Genomic DNA, 20,436 nt, shown 5'->3' with positions numbered 1-20,436 from the left:
ATTAACCCACAAACTCAACACAAACTTAAAGCTTTTATATCTTTTTTATACCTTTTAAAAATCATTAAACTTTCATAATTATACCTGAGTTTACGCTCTCATGTATGAAAGACATACATACACACATCCATCTAAGGCATCTAATGAGAGCTCTTTAATACGGCCCCGTTACCTATTACGTAAGGGGGCCGTTCTAAAAGCCTCCTTGCGATTGCTCGAGACAAAGCATTTCCTTTAATGGTAGGCTTGAAATATTACCTGGGTTTTTCGTTTTTCTTTGAAAAATCTTCGGTTTTAGACATTTTTTTTTCATTTTAAAACGTATGCCACCTTGTTCTTTGATGACTAGCTGTTGTCAAAACTTGCACTTTTTTGGAATGTACAGCCCAGTTTGGAACGTAATGCTAAGATATTCTATTTGCTGCTATCCACCGAATGTTTGAGACATTGAGAGGTGATGAGGGGCGGAATTCAACGCCGTACTTGGTACCAGATCGAATAAATGAGAATATAAATAAATAATGATAAATTCGACCTAGGTGGGAACCCAAAAACAATCGTGTTTACTGCCACATGTTTGTACCTCTACGCTGATGGGTCGAAACTAGAACATCCATGTCTATACTAAAGTGTACACCGGACGACATGAGAGCCTAGGTCTCTCAGACTTCTCCGTGACTCTCTCGGTGATCTCAGAAGGTTAGTCGAGTCGATGAGGACCAGAGAGCTCTTTGAAGAAAAGGCCAGGAATAGACTCATTCGCGTCTGCTTTTAATAATAATGATGATCATCAAAGATAATTAGTAATATGTATGTTTTAAAGAGATTTCATCATTTCTTAATTATATTATTGTTAATTGAAATCTGGCAAATATGAAAACAAAATACATTCTAAGTGGGAATCGAACACATAACCACAGCGTATATAGATATTTTCTTATATTACAATATAGCTGCCATTCTTCAATTCCAGAATAGAGTTAAATATAAAACATTTCTTCGTACTCCTAGCTGGGAACAGTTGCAGCGAAAAATTACATTTTAATATTTAATATACAAAAGAAACTGTGAATGGAATAAGAAAAACAAACCAGGAGTAGGTCTGTCGTGGTACAATATATATAGAAAACAAGAGAGGAAGTTGTTGTTAATCTTTTTTTTTATCAGAAGTATTAGAATTTATAAGAGAAACATAATTTTCTTATATTATATATTCAAAATATTTATTACAGAAATAAATAACTGTCCGAGGAATCCTCTCATATATCAAACATTCTTTGTAGGCTGATCCGGTTAATGCAGCGCTATTTTTACTTAGAGGCCCAAAATAAAATATTACTTAAAATATTACAATAAATAAATATCTTTGGATTAATTCTATTGTTACTTAACTATATAAAATAAATTAGTTTCAAGCTATATCTGGGATACAGGCAAGGCAATAGGAACCTAGTGTTTAGACACTCCGTTCCCCATTTTCCACCAAATTAACCAAGCGGAACTAAACGCCGCACTGGCCTGGTCCTATTTTATATTTTTATAATAATAAAAGCCAATTCATTTAAGCTAATTGGATAGAAAATTAATTTGTATTAATACATTGTATAACGAAGTTAAATATTTTTTCGTATAAAACTCAGCCCTCATTAGAGTATTTCCGTATATATAGGGTCGCGTTCTTTTCATACTAGAATGCGTTCAACAAGTCTTTGTTAATTTTCTATAATTATAAATTTCAAACAAGTATAAAGTTTGAAAATTATTTTCCTTTAGGCGCAGTGGCAGTGTCTGATTGTAAGTGTGATGGCTATGGGATCGATTCCTACTTGAAGAAAACTATAATAGTACATTTTCCAGTTAAGTACAATTTGAAAATGTAGCTTTAAATCAACCTCTGTCATTTATATTAAAAAAGATATCCGAGTATTGGCGTTTTCGCGAAAGTCGACTGATTTTGGGTTCGATATCCACTCTAGGAGGTGAAATATTTATTTAAATTAATATTAATATTTATTTAAATAGCTATAAAATTTAATTTTTTTGAATTTTTTCTTTATTTTTATTGAAGTTTTCACATTTTCAAATTTTATAACTGTAGGTCCACGGGAGTACCCCATGGGTTTTCTTTACGCAGCGAATTTCATACAAAATGCGATATACGACTTAGGAACTGGTTTTCTTTTGCGCTTCAAGGGACCATAGACTTGAATATTACCTCCACGTGATCTCTAGATAAATGTTATTGACAGACGGACAGACAACCAAGTGAACCTATAAGGGTTCTGTACTTTTTGAGGTACGGAACCCTAAAAGTTAGTTGTAAATTCTGTAATGTCAAGTAAAATATCTTTATTCCTCAAACAAACATTAAGTCACGCTTAACTCTAGGCATGCCTTCGCACATAATGAAGTTATTAAAACTTTGGTAACGAACCATTTCGCTAGAATAATTAAAATTCATCTTTGATGTGGGAATTACGCCTAAATTGCAATTACTTTAAAATTTATGTATAATATTATGTTTATTGTAAACATTATTTTTGATAGGACTGTTTGCTATAACCCTAAAGAACCAGGAATCCAGAATCTAAGGCCAAGTTTTAAAATCAGGAATCCAGAATCCTAAGGCCAAGTTTTAGATTCGAATTCGGCGGAAAGTGGGAAATAGTAGTGTCTTAATGGTAATAGAATATCTTAACACAAGGTTCCCCAGTTCCCCTGCTTTTATGAGAGAAGTCCATTACCAGTCTATTTACTGAAGAACACAAGGTGACTTAACGTAGCCTACATATATTAAAAAAAAAATTATAGTATCAAAATAAATATATAAAATTAAAAATTATTTTCATTTTAAGTAAATACACTATCTATATTTAAAAAATATAAACTTGTCAAACATTTTAATGCAATTTCCGGTTGCATAGAAAAATGCGAGTGGACGAAGCGCGAATCATTTTTCCACTATAGTACGTCGACTAACAATGTACCTTTGTATATTGTACGTTGAAAATAACATAAAACTATCAAAACAGGAAGTAAAATTGTTAAAAATTGTTAGTTTTAAAAACTATTAAAAATATACTATTCTATAAGTAATAGAGGTGTCTGTAAACGCGACTGGTTGTGGGTTCAATCCCCACTCGAGGAAATTTAATATTTATTTAAATGTATATTTCCATTTCTTCGATCTAGTGTCGAGGCGAAGAGCGTCGTTCAATACCGCTATTCAATACGTAATTCGTCCAGAATTCGGCGGAGAGTGGAGAACGGAGTGTTTTAACACTACGTTCCTTCTGCCTACCCTGCTGAATGCTGGATACTACGTAAAGTCGTATATCACAATCAGAAGCTCCCCCCTACAACATGATGGGATATATCCCCTACAATCATTAAATTAATTGCTCAAACACTCCAGTCCTATATAAACAAAGATATATTTAGCTTTATATAATAAAGTGTATAAAACTGAAAACGATAAGAGACAAAGGCAGACAGACATTGAAGATGAGAAAATGTTATTATTCTCATTATAATTTCTCCTTTCTCTTTAGAAATGTTCTTATTAAAAATTAAACATGCTTGCAAAGTTTAGAAGCTGTTGCCGTATTTATAATGTACATACATACGCCATATTTAAAAAGATACACGAACTTCATCTTAAAATATTTTTGTCGAAACGATAATTTAAAATTTTTAAAGGTTTTTTTCAGCATCCAGCATGTAGCGGAGAAGGCAGAGAAAGCCTAGTGTTAAGATACTCCATTGCGTGTTGAGTGGCGGTACTCAACACCGCGCTTTTCCTAGACTCCAGAGCGAAGAAAACAAAATATTAAACACGAACTGTCGCAATAATAGTCACAAGCTTATGCTCCTAGGGCACGAATGGCTATAAAATTTAGTTAATTAGTATAATAATTAATGTGGTCACGTCGCAAATTAACGTGAAAGACGGCGTAACTGAGCACCGGGCTTTGTCTATATACCAGAGCGAGGAAAATAGAAATATATACAAAAAAAAAACAAAATCATATAGAACAAAAATAACAATATCATCCATACATAAAGGAAAACAGTGTGAAAAAAGAAGTTTAACATAGGGATTAGTCGTTTTTATATGTGAATTTTTACGACACATGTTCGTATAAAATTTGATTTAATTTTACGAGCCCTCATATAATGGTGTAAGAAGGGAATTTTCTTTGGAATAACAATTTCCTTTGATATATGATACTGTAAAATTTAAGAATTCCAACCACAATTCTTAACATTTTTACAATCAGGTGCAAGATGTGCCCTTATCTTCTTTATACAGCTTATGTTGGTAGGAATACAGTTTTGGGGCCAGTTGTGGCGCAGTAGGGTGTGATTGTATATGCGGTCGAACAGGTTGAGGGTTCGATTCTCACTCGAGGAAATGTTTTATTTTTCAGCGTCACGCTGTCTTCTGCATATAGCAGGTTGGCAGAGGAAACCTATTGTTATGACTCTCCGTATCCCACTTTCCGTCAAATTATCGAGCGAAGCGAAACCCAAAGCGAAGAAATGAAAATTTCTGATCTTTATAATAGCTAGAGAGAATCTAATGTCAAGACATTCCATTGTCAGCTCTCCTGCCGAATTGTTAAATGGCATAACTCAACGCCGCACTTTATCCTATTGGAGCAGGGAAATAAAAATAATTTAATCATCATTTTAAACATAGATATGGATTGAACCTACAACCACCGTGCTTGTAATCATTAAGCTATAAGGATAAAAGCTAAGCCTCCCATTACCTCAAATAGGTCAACAGTTTTTAATATCATCCATTAGCAGATACGAAATATTAATATTTAATGGAACGCTACGTTTTTCGTACTCCAGGTTCCAGGTACAGATGCAATATTAAATTAGGGGTCACGGAGCTCCCTGGGGTACACCCGTCATAATCCGGTGATTACGCGGCGAAATTATTTAATAACACCGACTTTTATAAAAGGTAAAAGATTATTTATGTTATTAAGGATTTCTGTATATTTTTTATAGCTTCAAGGTGTATTCCGAACATGTCAGGGTAGGTAGAGGGAACCTTCCCAGGGAACCTGTCATGTTATATATATTACGTTTATGTATTTTTTAAATATTTTAAATGAATGAAGTTGAATTTAGGAAACGTATAAAAAATTTTAACGTTTCGGGATTTGAATCATTAAATAAAAAAGTTCAAGTCCCGCTATGCTTAGTGTGGAATAACATTTTCAAAATGTAAAAACATATAAAAATAAAATAAATAAATAGTAAATATTTTAAATTTAGTATTTTAGTAGTAATTTTTAAAATTTTCAGTTAATTAGAGGTTCCTGAAGTGATAGCCCAAATGCTTACTCCAGAAATCTCTAATTAAATCAAAAACAACTTCATTGAAATTTCAACTTCAAACATCGTCTATTTCTAAATACTTTAGATATCCTACTAACCCTACTAATATTGTAAATGTGAAACTTTGTGAGGATGGATGTTTATTTCACTTTAATTTAGGTGAAAATTAACAATTAATAAAGCTTTTACGTCCTGAGGTTTTCGGAAATAGACTACGATTTATTTCAACATTTTGTATAATTTGGTTAAAATATAATAATAACTTCAAGCGGGCGAAGCCACCTGAGTCGCTAATATGGAATAAACATAAAAAAAAACATAATTTACAACATTTTCTTATACACTTAATTAGCTATATTTAACATATAAAATATTCTTATTTAAACTAAAACTAAAATGAAACATAAACTAAAACTAAAACTAAAATCCACACTAACCTCCACACGTCTCCCTGAAGTCCGGACAGCAGTCCCCCAGTTTCAGGCAAGCGTGGTCACAGTAGCAGGGTTTATCCGTTAAATCTTCTATTATCGCGTTTTGGTGAGCCTTCTGCACCACACAGGAGCTGTCTCGTCCTGGGCAGCATAAATTTGCATCTCTGCAGTAATTCGCATTGCAAAGGCCAAAGCTGAACGCGCTGACTATATATAACCAAAATTTCATGTTTATTGATTGTTTGTTTGTTTTCGAATAGTTTTTCAAGGATATTTGGATTTTCTTGGTGATTTTTAATTGTACCTGTAACAAATAGATTTTTTTATTGTAAAAGAAATTGAAGAAAATAGTTATAATAATAAATAATATAAAAAGTAGGCTGTAGTGGCGCAGCGGCACAAGGGTGTGTAACGCGACGGTTGTGGGTTCGATCCCCACTCGAGGAAATGAAATATTTATTTAGGCTTATATTTCCAGAAAGTGAGAAACGGAGTGTCTTAACACTATTTGGTATTTTTTTCTTAATCTTAGACTATTAGTGTTTTATTGTAACATTCAAAACAAGAAGATTTTTGATAAGAATTGAACTGAAAAGGAAATAGTATGCCAGTAAGTTCTTTCACCCCGAAAGATAAGAAAGACGCAATGATAATTAGAGTATATTTATATGTATGCGTGTGGTTTTACCAGCTTCATCAAAAGTTGCGTTAAGCCTTGTGCCACACGCTGTGTCAAATGTAAAGGGTTATGACACATGACACATTCTAAGTACACGAGGTACGTCTAACAATGGCTATAGTATATATAAAAGCTATAATATAACTCTTAAACAGCCTTTTTTCTATTTGAATCAGTAGTGACGAGAGGTTGTGGGTTTAATTCCTACTCTATTTAATACTATATTTAATATTTTAATTTCTTTACTCTGGTGTTTCATTGCGCGACGTTCCATCCCACTAACAGGATAGGCAAAGGGAACCTAGTATACGCAACGGCCCAATGTTAGAGACATCGTGTTTTGAGTGACGTAACTCTACGCTAGGCTTCATTTTATTAACAGAGAGATCTTTTATTCCAGATACATATACATAAAAATTATATATATTAATATACTTTTTTTATCGAAGATTAAAATAGAATAAAGAAAAAAGATAAAAATTTACATAAACTTTTTAAACACCTTCAAAAATGTATAACAATACAATATAAATGGAGTGCATAAAAATTGAGAAAGAAAAACATCCTGCCTCCTGTGAGGTTTGAACTCACGACCCCTGGTTTACGAGACCAGTGCTCTACCACTGAGCTAAAGAGGCTTGCGTATAGTTACTTGAAATTAATAATACTAACTTAAATATGACTTAACTTTAATATTAAATCCTTAGAGAACCTTATCCAAAGGAACCCTTACTAAGACTCCGTTGTCTCTTCATCCATCTGTCTTTCTATCGGTTCGTCTGTCACCAGGCCGTATCTTATGAACTGTGATAGTTAAGCAGTTGCAATAAATATTTGAGGGGGCCCCCTTACAGATTGTATTTTGTTTTTATAGGTCCTATACGGCCCCTTTAACGCGAGTCGAATGCGTACTTGGCCGGTTTTTTAAAATTCGTAGCTTTAAGAACATCCAGGAGGACTTCGTGTTATAGCAGAGCAACGTCAGACTATAAATACTATAGTTTGGGATTTGATACCCATTCAGGGGAATGAATTATTTTTATGTCTCCGCTTAGTATGTTAAAGGGGATATCGAGTTCTACCACTACGGAGTACGGAGTGATTGTGAACTAAATTTAACTATTGTCTCAGTTTACCTACGCTTTTTAAGCTGTTAATTTCCCATTTTAACCACAGGAGGTAGAGAGAAAGGTATATAGGCTCACAAGCCAGGAACTCACAGCCCTGGTTTACGAGACCAGAGTTCGATCAATGAGCTAAGGAAGCTTATATCTGATAACTTAAGTACTAAAACACTCTGTTCCCATAAAGACACTTCCGTTTCCCACTAAATATTTATTAACCCTAGTCCCATGTCACTTATAAGCACATCCCTTCAAAGCAAAAAAAATCTAACAATAGAAAACCGTATATTTTAACTTACACGAACAAGTTCGAATATATTGGAAGTAACAATTTGTAAGTCAAGTAAGTATTGTCTGCATGAATATTAAGTATGGGGTTGAATAATCCCCCCGGGCATTGTTTCTGATAGTCTACCTACGAGAATTCTTGTACCTTTTTATAGTTATATCTGTAGTTTTTTTTTGTTGGTGTATCCTACACATAGTATAGTAGGGTAGGCAAAGGGAACCTGGGAACCTAGTGGTAAGTCAGTTTGTTCCTATTCTCCATATTTCTTGAATTCTGAAAGCATTATGTGTTGAGTGGCGGAATTTAACGCCGTGCTTTGTTTCGACCCAGAGTGAAAAAATAAAAATATTAAATACATAATTTCCTCGAATCGGAATCGAACTTACAACCTTGTACTGCGCTACGACAGCGTCTATTACAGATATGAGGAGAATATTTCTAGAGAGAAGGAAAAAGAAATATTTAAGTCCTAACAAATAGTATATCAATCTTTTATTTCAAAGTACTCTTGATTACAAAAAGGGGGTGTAACGAAGAGAATGAACAGAAGCAAAAAAATATACATACTCGTAGGTGCATATCAAAACCAGAAAAGGCAAAGTGAAGCTCATGTGAGAGCTTCAAATGGCTATAGTTCCAAATATTTCTTTATCAAGACCAAATTTTGACGAGGCCAGTCGTAGCCCAGGAGCAGAAGCGTGTGGCTGTAAACGCCACCGGTAGTGGGTTCGATTCCCAGTCCAGAAAATTAAATATTTACTATTTTCAATTAGGCAATCAAATAGGCAAAGAGCAACGAGTTCCGCCACTCAACACGCAATGCCACCAGAATTCGGCGAAAAGTAGGGAATGGAGTGTTTTAACACTAGGTTCCCTATGCCTACCCTGCTATAAGCGGGATAAAGCGTGAAACTGAAAAAAACTATTTTTGATTATTCGCTGTAGTTCTCTATCTATATCATATCTTTAATTCTTTGTAAGTTGAATAAACAAGTAAGAGTACCTACCCTATAAGTTGATTTAACCGGCTTAACTAAATTTGATAAGTGATAAAGATATATAGGTCTAAAAGAGAACTTCCCCTTTTCTCATCATTCAAAAACAGAGTGTTTTGACACTATGTTGACACTGTTACAATAATACAAAAAAAAACAAATTCTGATAGAGAAATAGAGACTCTAACTTCAAATAAAAGAATCTAAATAAAACAAGTAGGTAAATTCATATGAACTGAACAAGAAATACAGGAAACCATACAAAATATAGAGAATTGTTTACTGGAAACATTTATTTTCTATCATTTCATATTCTACATGAAAGTTCTCATTGAAACAACCCATATTCCCTTCATCATTTCTTCGCAACACGCATACGATAGCTTTGAAACCCCGCGGAAGTTGCACAAAAGGGAATTTTCAAAGTCTTTTGTACGTAGAATAGAATTTTATGAAAGTTCCCTTCAGATTATAAAATAGAAGCTATAGAATAGAATAGTTTATAAAGATTGTTAGAATATGTGAAAATAATGAATCCCCACTATAAACATTTCTCAATATTTGTAAACCTTTCTATAATCACGCACATAACTGGATAGGCAGAGGGAACCTAGTATTAAAATACTTGGATCCCCATTACGTGTTGAATTGCGGATCTCAACTCGGTACCGGAATCAAAATAGTAAATATTTCATTTCCTGGACTGGGAATCGAATTCACAACTTTTCCCATTTAAAATCACACCTGCCTCCTGCGCCAGGACTGGCCTCGAGAAAAAATAAGCCTCCTAACTGGCCTCTTAAAATCTAAGTAAGTAGGTAGAATCCATTTTGTTTTGTCAGCTCTTAGTACTTAATATGCGGAACCAGTTTGACTTATAATCTATTGTTAGGGGTCCGTCCTCATTACATAATAGCATTGTCATCCAAAAGCCATTTGCATTTCGATAATACCCCTTTGAATACAATTTAAACTTTTAGTGGTATTGTTTTTTTATGTATATATAATAGAAGTTTGTACTGGTTTTTGTAAGGGATTGGTCTTAAGATTAGTAAGCTTCTCACATGTAGGCAGAGAGAATCTAGTGTTAAGGCACTCCGTTCTTCTTTTTCCATCGAATTCTGAAGGTATTTCTTTGTGTATTAAATGGCGTAACTCAACGCAGCCCTTTGCCTAAACATCAAAGCGTGTCCTGTCGCATTTACAGGCATCACACGTTTGTGCTCCTGCCCACGCCTGGTCTTCCACATCTATTAATTATTTCCATTTTACGAACGAAGACACAGGAAAAAGCTAGTATTGAGTAAAATTAATACCATTTAAATAAAATTAGTTCGTCGGTATGTAAAATTCATTATCAACGCTAGAACACGGTGAAGTTGGTTATTGTTTAATGAACTATAACACAGTTCACGTCCCGCGCCCCCAACTACTTGGCAAAACCCACCCCCTTTTATGTTATGGTTTTATAGAAACCCATTCGTAATTTAATTAAGTACTTGTTAATAATTATGCTTTTAAAATATACGAATGTGGTTAAAATATGCTTATTTTATAACGTAAATAATTAATATGAAAGGTATAACTGAGGAAGCCTTGCTTATTCGTTGCTAAAATTTTTATTTTGCAGCTTCACAGATCGTTTCTAGTGGATTGTCATCCATTATCATCAACCCCTTTATCCCTCCTTTTTTACCTCCGGAGCATCCTCTACTTTTTACGTGTTCTTCCCATATTATCATTGATAGTGAAATATATAATCGTGGTATTGTGGGCTAGTACTGACTGTGATGTGATGGTTGTAGATTCGAATCCTGCTCCAGAAAACTTACTACTATTTTCATTTGATCACTCTCAAAACACTATACATCCTTCCTGCTTACCAGACGTGCCTATATATTTGATGTTAATTTCAGATTGATATAACGCGAGCTATTTACCTTGAGATCTTTACATTTATCTTGAGATAAATGATCTTGACAGACCAACGGACAAAGTGGTTCTATAAGGGTTGCGTATAAAAAAATAGAGAATTTACATATGAATTTTGTTAAACTGCTTACTTAACTCTATTGCTTCATAAGATAATTGATAAGGCCCGCCTCTTATCAAAGGAAAGGATAAAATAGGAAACATTATAGAATAATAATCCTTAAAAGGATGAAAATAAAGTTCAAATTCCATTTTCCAATTAATAATAAATCTCCAAAAATGTTCAAACTTAACACACGCTTTGATTTGCATATTAATTAAGCGAACTTTAATTTGCCAAAGTTAGAGTCGGGCTCACGAAATTTCCTTATTAAAGTTTGTTCAAAAGTTTTTGAGTTTTAGTTTGACTAAATAACTCGAGTCGGAATGTGAGCATTAATCTGTATAATATGCTAATTGGCATACATTTTATAGACAGAGATAGATAGAAAGATATATCTATCTTTTCTATAGAAAGATAGATATCTTTTCTTAATTTTATATACATGTATTTTCTATTGTGTAATCTTTAGGTTGTGGTAGAGTAGATTGAGATACCTGCTGGAGATGCCTATAGTATTCCAGTATTACGTTTAAAACATACAATCTTTTTTTATAGGTACGGGGTACCCTGGAATTCTAGTGTTTAGACACTGCTCCCATTACAACACTCCCGCACCCTACTTTCCTTTGACATCTTTCCGCGCTTTGCCTCGTTACCAGAGCAAGGATATTAAATTATTAAAATATTTGATTTACTCAAATGGAAATCGAACCCGTTGTTGCCTCTGCACCACGACGAGCCTCATTCTTCACAAACGTTAATTTAAATTATGTTAAGGTAATTGATAAGCAATAACTATCGAGATATATTAAAAAAAGTAAACATTCATTTATATTATTTATTTTAAAAGGTAACAAATTGTACGAGGTGGTGATGAAATAACTAGAAATTCCTTCTACAATTGTTTTTCAACGTCGCACGTAATCTTGGACAAAGCCAATTTAAACTTCTGTCACTGAAATTCTAGCTTTCAAGACCTATATTGATAGTTTTCGTGTTATACTAAATACCTCACACCATTACAGTAGTAATGTAAGTAGTTTAAAAGGCACAAAATTGATTGAACTATGTGATTTAAAAACAATATTAAATTTAAAGATAGCCTGGTGAGTGTGGATTCATTACCCGCTTCAAAATTAAATTAAATCAGCTTCACGCTGAATCCCGCACACAGCAGCGTAGGCAGAAGACACCTAGTGCTAACACACTCCCTTCCCCACTTTATTTATTTTTAATTGTAACAGTTATTATGACTAGAGTCATCTATATATATATATATATATATATATATATATATATATATATATATATATATATATATAATCGAAAGGTCACTCACTGATCACGAAATCTCAGAAACTACATGTGCTAGGAATCTCAAATTTTACATAGGAGTTACTTATAGGACGTAGGTGCTCGCTAAGACGGGAATTTGCAATATTCGAATTCTAAGGGGTTGTTTTTGGGGTCGAAAGTTTGTATGAAACTTCGTTACTACAAATGCTAGGAGTCTCAAATTTTGCATAGACGTCATTAGGACGTAGCCATGGAGACAGAAATTAATAATAACATAGTTCACGCGGGTGAAACCGCGAGTGGGCCGCTAGTAATAAATAGTGTTAAGTATAGCAGTATATAAGGGTATCTAGAGATATTGTCTGGAGGGAGCCTGGACTGACCTTAGACCGATATGTCCATGTAAACATGGCTTTTTTTATTTTTCAGGACAAATTTTGTTATATGTAAAATTTATGGGATGGGCACCAGACTATTACGAGGTGAGCACGGCCCACCCGGCTCCCCCTTCCTACGCCCACGAGTATGAGATATCAGTGTGGAACTAAAAAAATATATACCTATTTATCTAATATCATTACGATTTCTATAGACAGATATAAATAAGAATTTACACAAAACTATAAAATTAGTTACATATCTACCATATTTATATTACTACATTTTAATATCAGGATTTGATTAACTTTTTTCTCTTTTATGCTACAAAAAACAAAATAAGATGAAATCAAATGGAGCAAAAAATATATGGTTTTTGCGAAGCACTCTTGTAGGTATGTTATATTACACGGTACTTTAGTTGTAATGTTTTTAGTTCTATTTTGCGAGTTTCTAATATTTTTTACATATATATACTTTGGAGCAGCTTTATCAAGATTAAAGTATTTAATATTCATATATATATGTCGGCGAATAAGGTGGTTGAGGCCGATTCCACTTATGATGTAGACAGATATGACCGACATCGTACTTCTAATTAGACGTGGGTATTCGGGCGTGGTAATTATAAGAAATGTTATCTTACTCTTGACGTGAAGCTTGGAGCAGTGCCGTGGACTTGTGACCACAACTGTAGGCTTAAGGGATCCCTTTACAGTACTAACACTCGCCTTTCACTGCTCCAGCCCAGTATAATTGCAAATAGGTCTTAACCACATTTGTAATTGAAGTAGTCGAGGTTGGCCAGCAGTGGAGCACGAGTAGTGCTCCGAGCTGTGGTAGAGCCTCGACTGAGCGTACGTCCGTGCAGTTGGTTTTATGTGATTGTCATCGATCGGTGCCACGTCAGAGTGACAGGCAACGCCATCTGATTTTGACAACTGGCAACTTAAATAATCTGCTTCCCTGATATATATTATACATATTATTAAGAAAAAATGGGATTGCAATCCGGGTCGTTAAGCCGTATTTTTGCTAATTTTTGGTTTTATTTTTATGTGGTTTTTATTTGGTTTTATTTTCTTTAATTTAAAAATAACGTCCTAAAAAAATATTTAAAAAAAACCATTTAAAAAAGTCTCTTCGTATCTCCTACATCATAGAGCGTTTGTAAGCAATCCTATTAATAATTCCATTTATTAATTTTAGAACAATCGTTTCTATATTAATAAAAAAATGTAGTTTCTATATAAAGAAAAAAACCTATTCTATAAACAATAAGAATTGAAAACAAAACCACAAATACCAACTGCCCCAATAGATCCAAGAAGTTATTGGAAAATCAATCAACTTGCCTGTTATTCTTACTTAAGTTGCGGTTAAAACAAAAAATTCCAATATCGGGGCCGTCAAGAAGCCGTGCTGTTATTCCACCTAAGTTCATTTGGGTTATTAAAAAAAAATATTAGCTGCGGTGTTATTAGAAGGTTAAATATGAGGAACAAAACATATCACCTGTATATGTAGAGGGACGCTAGTGTTTAGGCATTCCGTTCTCTACTTTCTACCAATTCAGAAGGCATTGCGTGTTGAATGACAAAAATTGACGAAGTGTCTTAACACTGTGTTGTCTCTGCCTACCCTGCTATATGCGGGATACAGCGTGAAGCTAAAAACACGAAAATAATTGTGATGATTTCTTTTACTATCCGATATAAATATAAATAAAACAAAATATTTGTAAAGATATTTTATTTCGATACCAAATCCTATATTTAAGCTATACCTAATACAATAGTTTCATCGTAAAAGTGCCATGAAATTATCTGATATAACAGCTCTATAGTTTATACAGAGGAGGTCAATGAAATAATAAAAATGATATCTTTATTAAAAGAGTTTTTGTACAGATAAAATTGGATAGCAATATAGGGATTTAAAAGAATAAACTATTTTAATTATTAATTAAGAAATTAATATGATTTTTATTATTGCTTCAAGCTATACCCTATTATTAATATGACAGAGCAGATATAGGGAACCTAGTGTTAAGACAGTTCGTTCCCCACGCACCGCCTAATTCTCGAGACATTGTGTATGCCACTTTATGGCGCAACTCAACGCCGCGTTTTGTCTTGTAACTATTGAGAATCGAAACTACAATCGCCGCGTTTACAGTCAAATGTTTTCCCACTGCTCCAAAGTTATTATAAGAAAAAGATAAAATGTCAACGTCCATTTATTATCGAAATAAGCTTTTATTATTACAATAAAAATAACATTATCTGTACCAATTTAGTAATAGCACTTTATTATAGTGAGGTCGTCGTGGCCCAAGAATAGAAGGGTGTGACTGTAACGCGACGGTTATGGGTTCGATTTCCACTCAATAGAATAAATTATTATTTATTAATACCTTATTAATAGTCTCATTTTTCGCTCTGGCATAAAAGCAAAAACCCGGCGTTAAGTTCCACCACTCAACACGCAATGCCTTGAAAACATCGTCGAAAAGTGGTTAACGGAGAGTATTAACACTAGCTTCCCTCTTCCTACCTTACAGTATACGAGATATAGCGTGAAGCTGATTTATTTTATTATATTATAGCATAGCATTAAATCAAGCACCAGGGTTATTGAGGGTCTAATAAAGCTAAGGGTCGTTGAGTGTTATCTATATATGACGTTCAAATGACAAGGGCGTGACTTTTAATGGTCTATTCTATATCTTTGATAGAGGGCTCTATCAAAATGCCGCTATAGCCTAATTGGGATATATCTATTATATACATATAAAATGTTTTAGTTAAAATTAAATAAAAAAATAATTAAATCAGCTTCACGGTATATCCCGCACACAGCAGGGTAGGCAGAGGGAACCTAGTGTTGAGACATTCCGTTCCAAACTTTCTGCCGAATTCTGGAGGCATTGTGTGTTGAGTGGCCGAACTCAACGCCGCGCTTTGCCTAGTTTAAATGTAAAACATTTAAAAAATATTTTAATTTTGAAGCCAGGCGTGGCGCATAGGTGCAAACGTGTGGTTATAAGCGCGACAGATAGTGAGTTTGATTCCCAGTTTGGGCAAATATTTAATAATTTCATTTTCTCAAATTAAAGCTTAACTCCCCTAACTTGCCAGACCGAGGATTGGATTTTTACAGAACGAGCATTTCTTTGCTCTGGTATCGAGGCAAACCGCGGTGTTGTGTTCCGCTATTAAACACGCAATGCCTGCAAAATTTATTCGAATTGCCAAGATTCAATGGAAACGAATGGTCTTACTAGGTTCCCAGATTCCCTCTGCCTACCCTCCTATCTGCGGGATAAAAATAAATAAAAATAAAACATCCGGCACATCATTAGCGTTACCACCTACGCACCCTTTTACCCCCTCCACAATATTTTCCTACTGTATTCATACTTCGCGGTAAAAGAACAATTTACTGAGCAATTTTTCTTCAGACAAGCTTACCCACTAAAAGGGGGAATGTGAAACACGTTTTGAGGGAATAAATAGACAGAAATGAACAAACAGAATAAATCATTTTTAAAATATAATACTAATATGTAGATATTATGAGACCAGTCGTGACGCAGCGACAAGAAATTCTGATTGTAAAGCAACAGATTGTGAGTTCGATTCCCAGTCGAAGGAATGAAGTATTAAATATATTCATTTCCTCGCTTTGGTAACAAGGCAAAGCGCGGCGTTGAGTTCCGCTAATTAACACGTAATGCTTCAAGAAATAGGCGGAAAGTGGGAACCAGAAGTATGAGAAAGGAGTGTTAACAGTGAAAGAAAGAAATATTTTCATATCTTCACTCCGCTGGCAACAGGGCAAAGCGCGGGCTAGAGATCCGCCAATAAACACACAATACCCAGAAAATTCGGCGGAAGATCTTGAAAGATGGAGTGTCTTATCACTATATTTCCTCTGCCCACTTTGCCACATGCGGGATACAGCGTGAAAGTGAAAAAAAGATAAAAACAAATAATAATAAGAAATAGGTATTATATTACTGTTCAATGAATCGCACGAAGTGATTATACAGCTCTATCAACGGTTAAAGGTTGTACATTGACACAGTCACTTCTGTGTCAAATATGATTTGTAGATTACTGGCAAACGATTTTACTTGACTATCTCTCGTGTAGCAGGGTAGACAGAGAGAGTTAGTGTTACGACACTCGGTTCCCTAATTTCGACTGAAATCTAGAGGAACGGAACCAGTCTCGACACCAGAGCAAAGAATTGAAAGTATTGAACCTGTCTCAATTTTTCCTTTCGTGATTTTTATTTACACTGTCAAATTTTAAAACTAAACAATTAGTGTAAATATCATTAAAATCGGTCAACTCATTTGGTCCTTACAACGTTATAAAACACATTACAATACTTTTCGCATAGTCGGATAAAAAACAATGACATCTAAACATAATTTTTAAGATGGATTTTAACATATCGAGTAGGCCTACCCTCTTATTCAAAAATATATTTTCTTAATCGACAATACCTTTGGGAAATTATTCTTATAGTACGAGTATATACATAGGCACTTAGACGTGATAGCTGTGTGATTAAAACATAAGTGGAAGCGATAGGTGTTGGTTCAAATATAGAGAACAGTTTTTATTATAATAAAAGAATTACAGGCCGTCGTAACGCAGTGGCTCAAGCGTTTGACTGTAAAGGTAACGGTTCTGGGTTTGATTCCCACACTATGTATGACGTTAGTACCCCTTCTATTTAGATTCACACCGTAGCCTGCATAAACAAACCAAAAGCTAGTGTCAAAACACTCCGTTCTCCACATTTCGCCGAATTTTCGCATTGCATGTTGAATGGCGGAGTTCAACGCTGCGCTTTAACTTGTTACCAGAACGAAGAAATGAAAAATAAGTAAATAATTAATCTTTTACCCGAGTGCAAATCGAACCCACTACCGTCACTTTTACACACTTGAACCACTGCGCCAGGACGGCCTCATAGAAGCATTTTTAGATTATTTAATCACTAGAAAGTTTATTCAACTCCGCTTCTATTTATCATCGGAAGTATTCTCTATCTGAATACCTACTTTGTTTTTAAAAACAAAACAAAATAAAACAATACATAGTGGATGGGATGAGAGGTCAAAAACATTTAAGTAATAATATGATTTTTTTTCTTTTATTACTCTAAAGACCTTTCTAGTGTGAAAGAACCTAATAATAAGACAGTCTGTCGGCTACTTTATTTGAATTTGAGACATTGGGTGTTGATCAGAACTTAACACCGCCATATCAGAGCTCTGGTAGGTATAGCGGGAAAAACAAAAGAGAACCTAGTGTTAAGACACTCCGTTCCCCATTTTCCGCTGAATTCTGAACGCATTGCGTGTTGAGTGGTAGAACTCAACGCCGCGCTTTGTCTCGAAACCAGAAATGAAGAATTAAAAGCATTTCCTCAAGTGGGAATCGAATCCATAACCTGTCGCGTTCACAGTCACACGCTAGTGCCCCTGCGCGACTGGCCTTATAAACTTAGTGATAATAATAAACTTTAAAAGTGCGACTGGCCTTATAAACTTAGTGATAATAATAAACTTTAAAAGTGCGACTGGCCTTATAAACTTAGTGATAATAATAAACTTTAACTTGTGATGCGACGATTGTACGCAACGATTGTAGGTTCAATTCTGATTTACGTAGCAACACAAAAAAAGGATATTTCCTTACTCCTCCTCCTCTCTATTCATATCCTCCCACTCTATTAATGTCGAACTTCGAACTCACATAAATCTATCAAAGGCTATTAACAACTGATCCTAAAGAGACAGTATAAAACAAATTGTCAGATTTCTCAATTCATTTGTGTCGTAGTGGACGTAACAAACAAATGAGGTCGGCCTGTCTCTAGGGCATGCATGAACATTTTCCTTTTAAATTGGAGGTATATTTTAATGAAATTAAATATGTCCTTTCTACATTTAAAATTGAGTATTTTATATTCTTAATAACATTTATTATATTAATATTAAATAATATTTTATGTGGGGAACGGAAGTGTCTTAATGAGAAAGGAATCTCATGATACAAGGTTCCTAGGTTCCATCTGTGTACCCTGCTATGGGATACAGGTGATGCTAAAATAATGTAAAACCAGAAAAATAAGGTCGAATTGACAACCCCCTTTTACAGAAGTCGGTTAAAAATGTACTAATACGATCTCTGCATATCTTTACCTTTTGCCGTAATACTGTCATCAGTCAGGATCCCCAAGGGTACCTTACTCGAGTATATTACGAAAAATGATACTATGTAATAATCTTTTTTGCTATTCTTTCATCACCTGAGCAGGTTCTTCATTTTCACCGTCATCTCATTACATACCTAAAGAAAATTATATCTAGTTCTAAACCTAGAAGAAAAAACTACTAATAAAAAAAATAATAAAAATTCCTAAGAAAACGAACCATAATTATTAAACAACTATAAAAATATACCAAAAAGACAAGATTTCCTTTGAACCCATCTTCAAATATATTAGTAAGTATAAATAAACAGTTTATTTACTCACATTATATTTATCTAACAACGTTCACAAAAGATTTGTTTTCCCTCATATCTAATAACCGTTACGAGAATTTCATATTTTCAGGAAAAATAGAGAAATTTGTTGAAATAAGCCAAATGTGAATTCAGCCGATGTTTTGGGTCGCTATGGAAATTATCATCAAAATCCTTTATATGTATATATATGATAATAAATGTCGTTGTTAGCTAGAATCAGCAATCCTGCATCTGGCAGGGTAGGCAGAGGGAACCTAGCGTGAAGACTGTGTGTTGAGTGGCGGAACTCACACCGCCTTTCGGTTTGGGAAAGGATTCAGGGAAATGCCATATTTTACTTCCCCACTCTGGTAGGGCAAGCGCGGCGTTAAGCACCGCCCCTCAACACCCACAATGATTGGAAATGGAGTGTGTTAGGACTAGATATCCGGGAAAAAGGACTTGTTAGTTATATAGCTATATCTATTTACTATTTTTTTTTTTCATTTGGACTCTCATATTACGAAAGTTACTCTTAATTGCTTGATATCTAATACTGAAGGCAATTTTACAAGTATTTTAAGGAAGTTTTGACATTTAACGCTTTAAAAGCATTGTTTTTTTATTATTTTTAACCGACTTCTGAACTATATTGAAAAAATGCAATTAAATAATATATTATCACGAATTATCTATCCCCTTTATATTCAACGGAAGACGGTGTATCTAAGCACTAAGCTCTCTCTGCCTAATTAAAGAAGAAAATACTTGACTTTCTATTAAAAAATAAAAAAAACTTAACTTCCAGAGTATTTACTTATAAAATAAATTTCAAATCGACCTGGCAGCTAAAAATAAAGTAAACGAATAAAATAAATTCCAAGGAACAACTGATTTTATAGTTTTCTTTTAAAAATAAAATATTACTTATCATATCGTGTTTCTAGGAGACTGCTCTGTGGCCAGCGAACTGGACTAGGGGTAAACTGGCATTAAATAACAATGCTTTTATAAAATACGTACATACATATATGTATACTTATATACAATAGATAAATATTTTTTTAAGCAGACTCAATTTCTCTTTAGTAGGTCTAGTCTCTCTTTTTTTGTTTGTCAGGGCTAAACTCCGGAACGTCTGAACAGAATTTTCTAGGACTTTCATTAGAAAATAGAGAAGAATATGGAGTAACAAATAGTCTACTTTACAGAAAAGCTTCCTTTCACTCAATAACAATGTCTCTCTACGCAGAGAAATGAAGAATCTTTCATGGAGAAACTCTCGCATTGTGTCTATTGAAAAAAGTCCACAGAC

At 34.1% G+C, this 20,436-nt stretch overlaps 1 protein-coding gene and 1 non-coding gene across 2 annotated transcripts in view; both read right to left on the bottom strand.

Annotated features, from left to right (window-relative positions):
- The window catches only part of LOC146540701 (somatomedin-B and thrombospondin type-1 domain-containing protein-like), a 37,503-nt gene that overhangs the window by 12,206 nt on the left and 4,861 nt on the right, over positions 1 to 20,436 (bottom strand). Inside the window, exon 2 of the mRNA XM_085202074.1 lies at positions 5,796 to 6,096. Coding sequence (XP_085058200.1) covers positions 5,796 to 6,021 — 226 coding nt within the window. The 5' untranslated portion in view covers positions 6,022 to 6,096. The remainder of the gene's footprint in view (positions 1 to 5,795; positions 6,097 to 20,436) is intronic.
- TRNAT-CGU (transfer RNA threonine (anticodon CGU)) lies at positions 7,038 to 7,109 on the bottom strand. The gene has a single exon. It is a non-coding gene; the product is annotated as a tRNA-Thr (tRNA).

This window comes from Heliconius melpomene, chromosome 2, assembly GCF_056956725.1.
Source record: "Heliconius melpomene rosina isolate 202511_hmr_F chromosome 2, ASM5695672v1, whole genome shotgun sequence".
Lineage (NCBI taxonomy): Eukaryota > Metazoa > Arthropoda > Insecta > Lepidoptera > Nymphalidae > Heliconius > Heliconius melpomene.
Note: the sequence above shows the minus strand (reverse complement) of the source record. Positions and strands in the feature narration are given on the sequence as shown.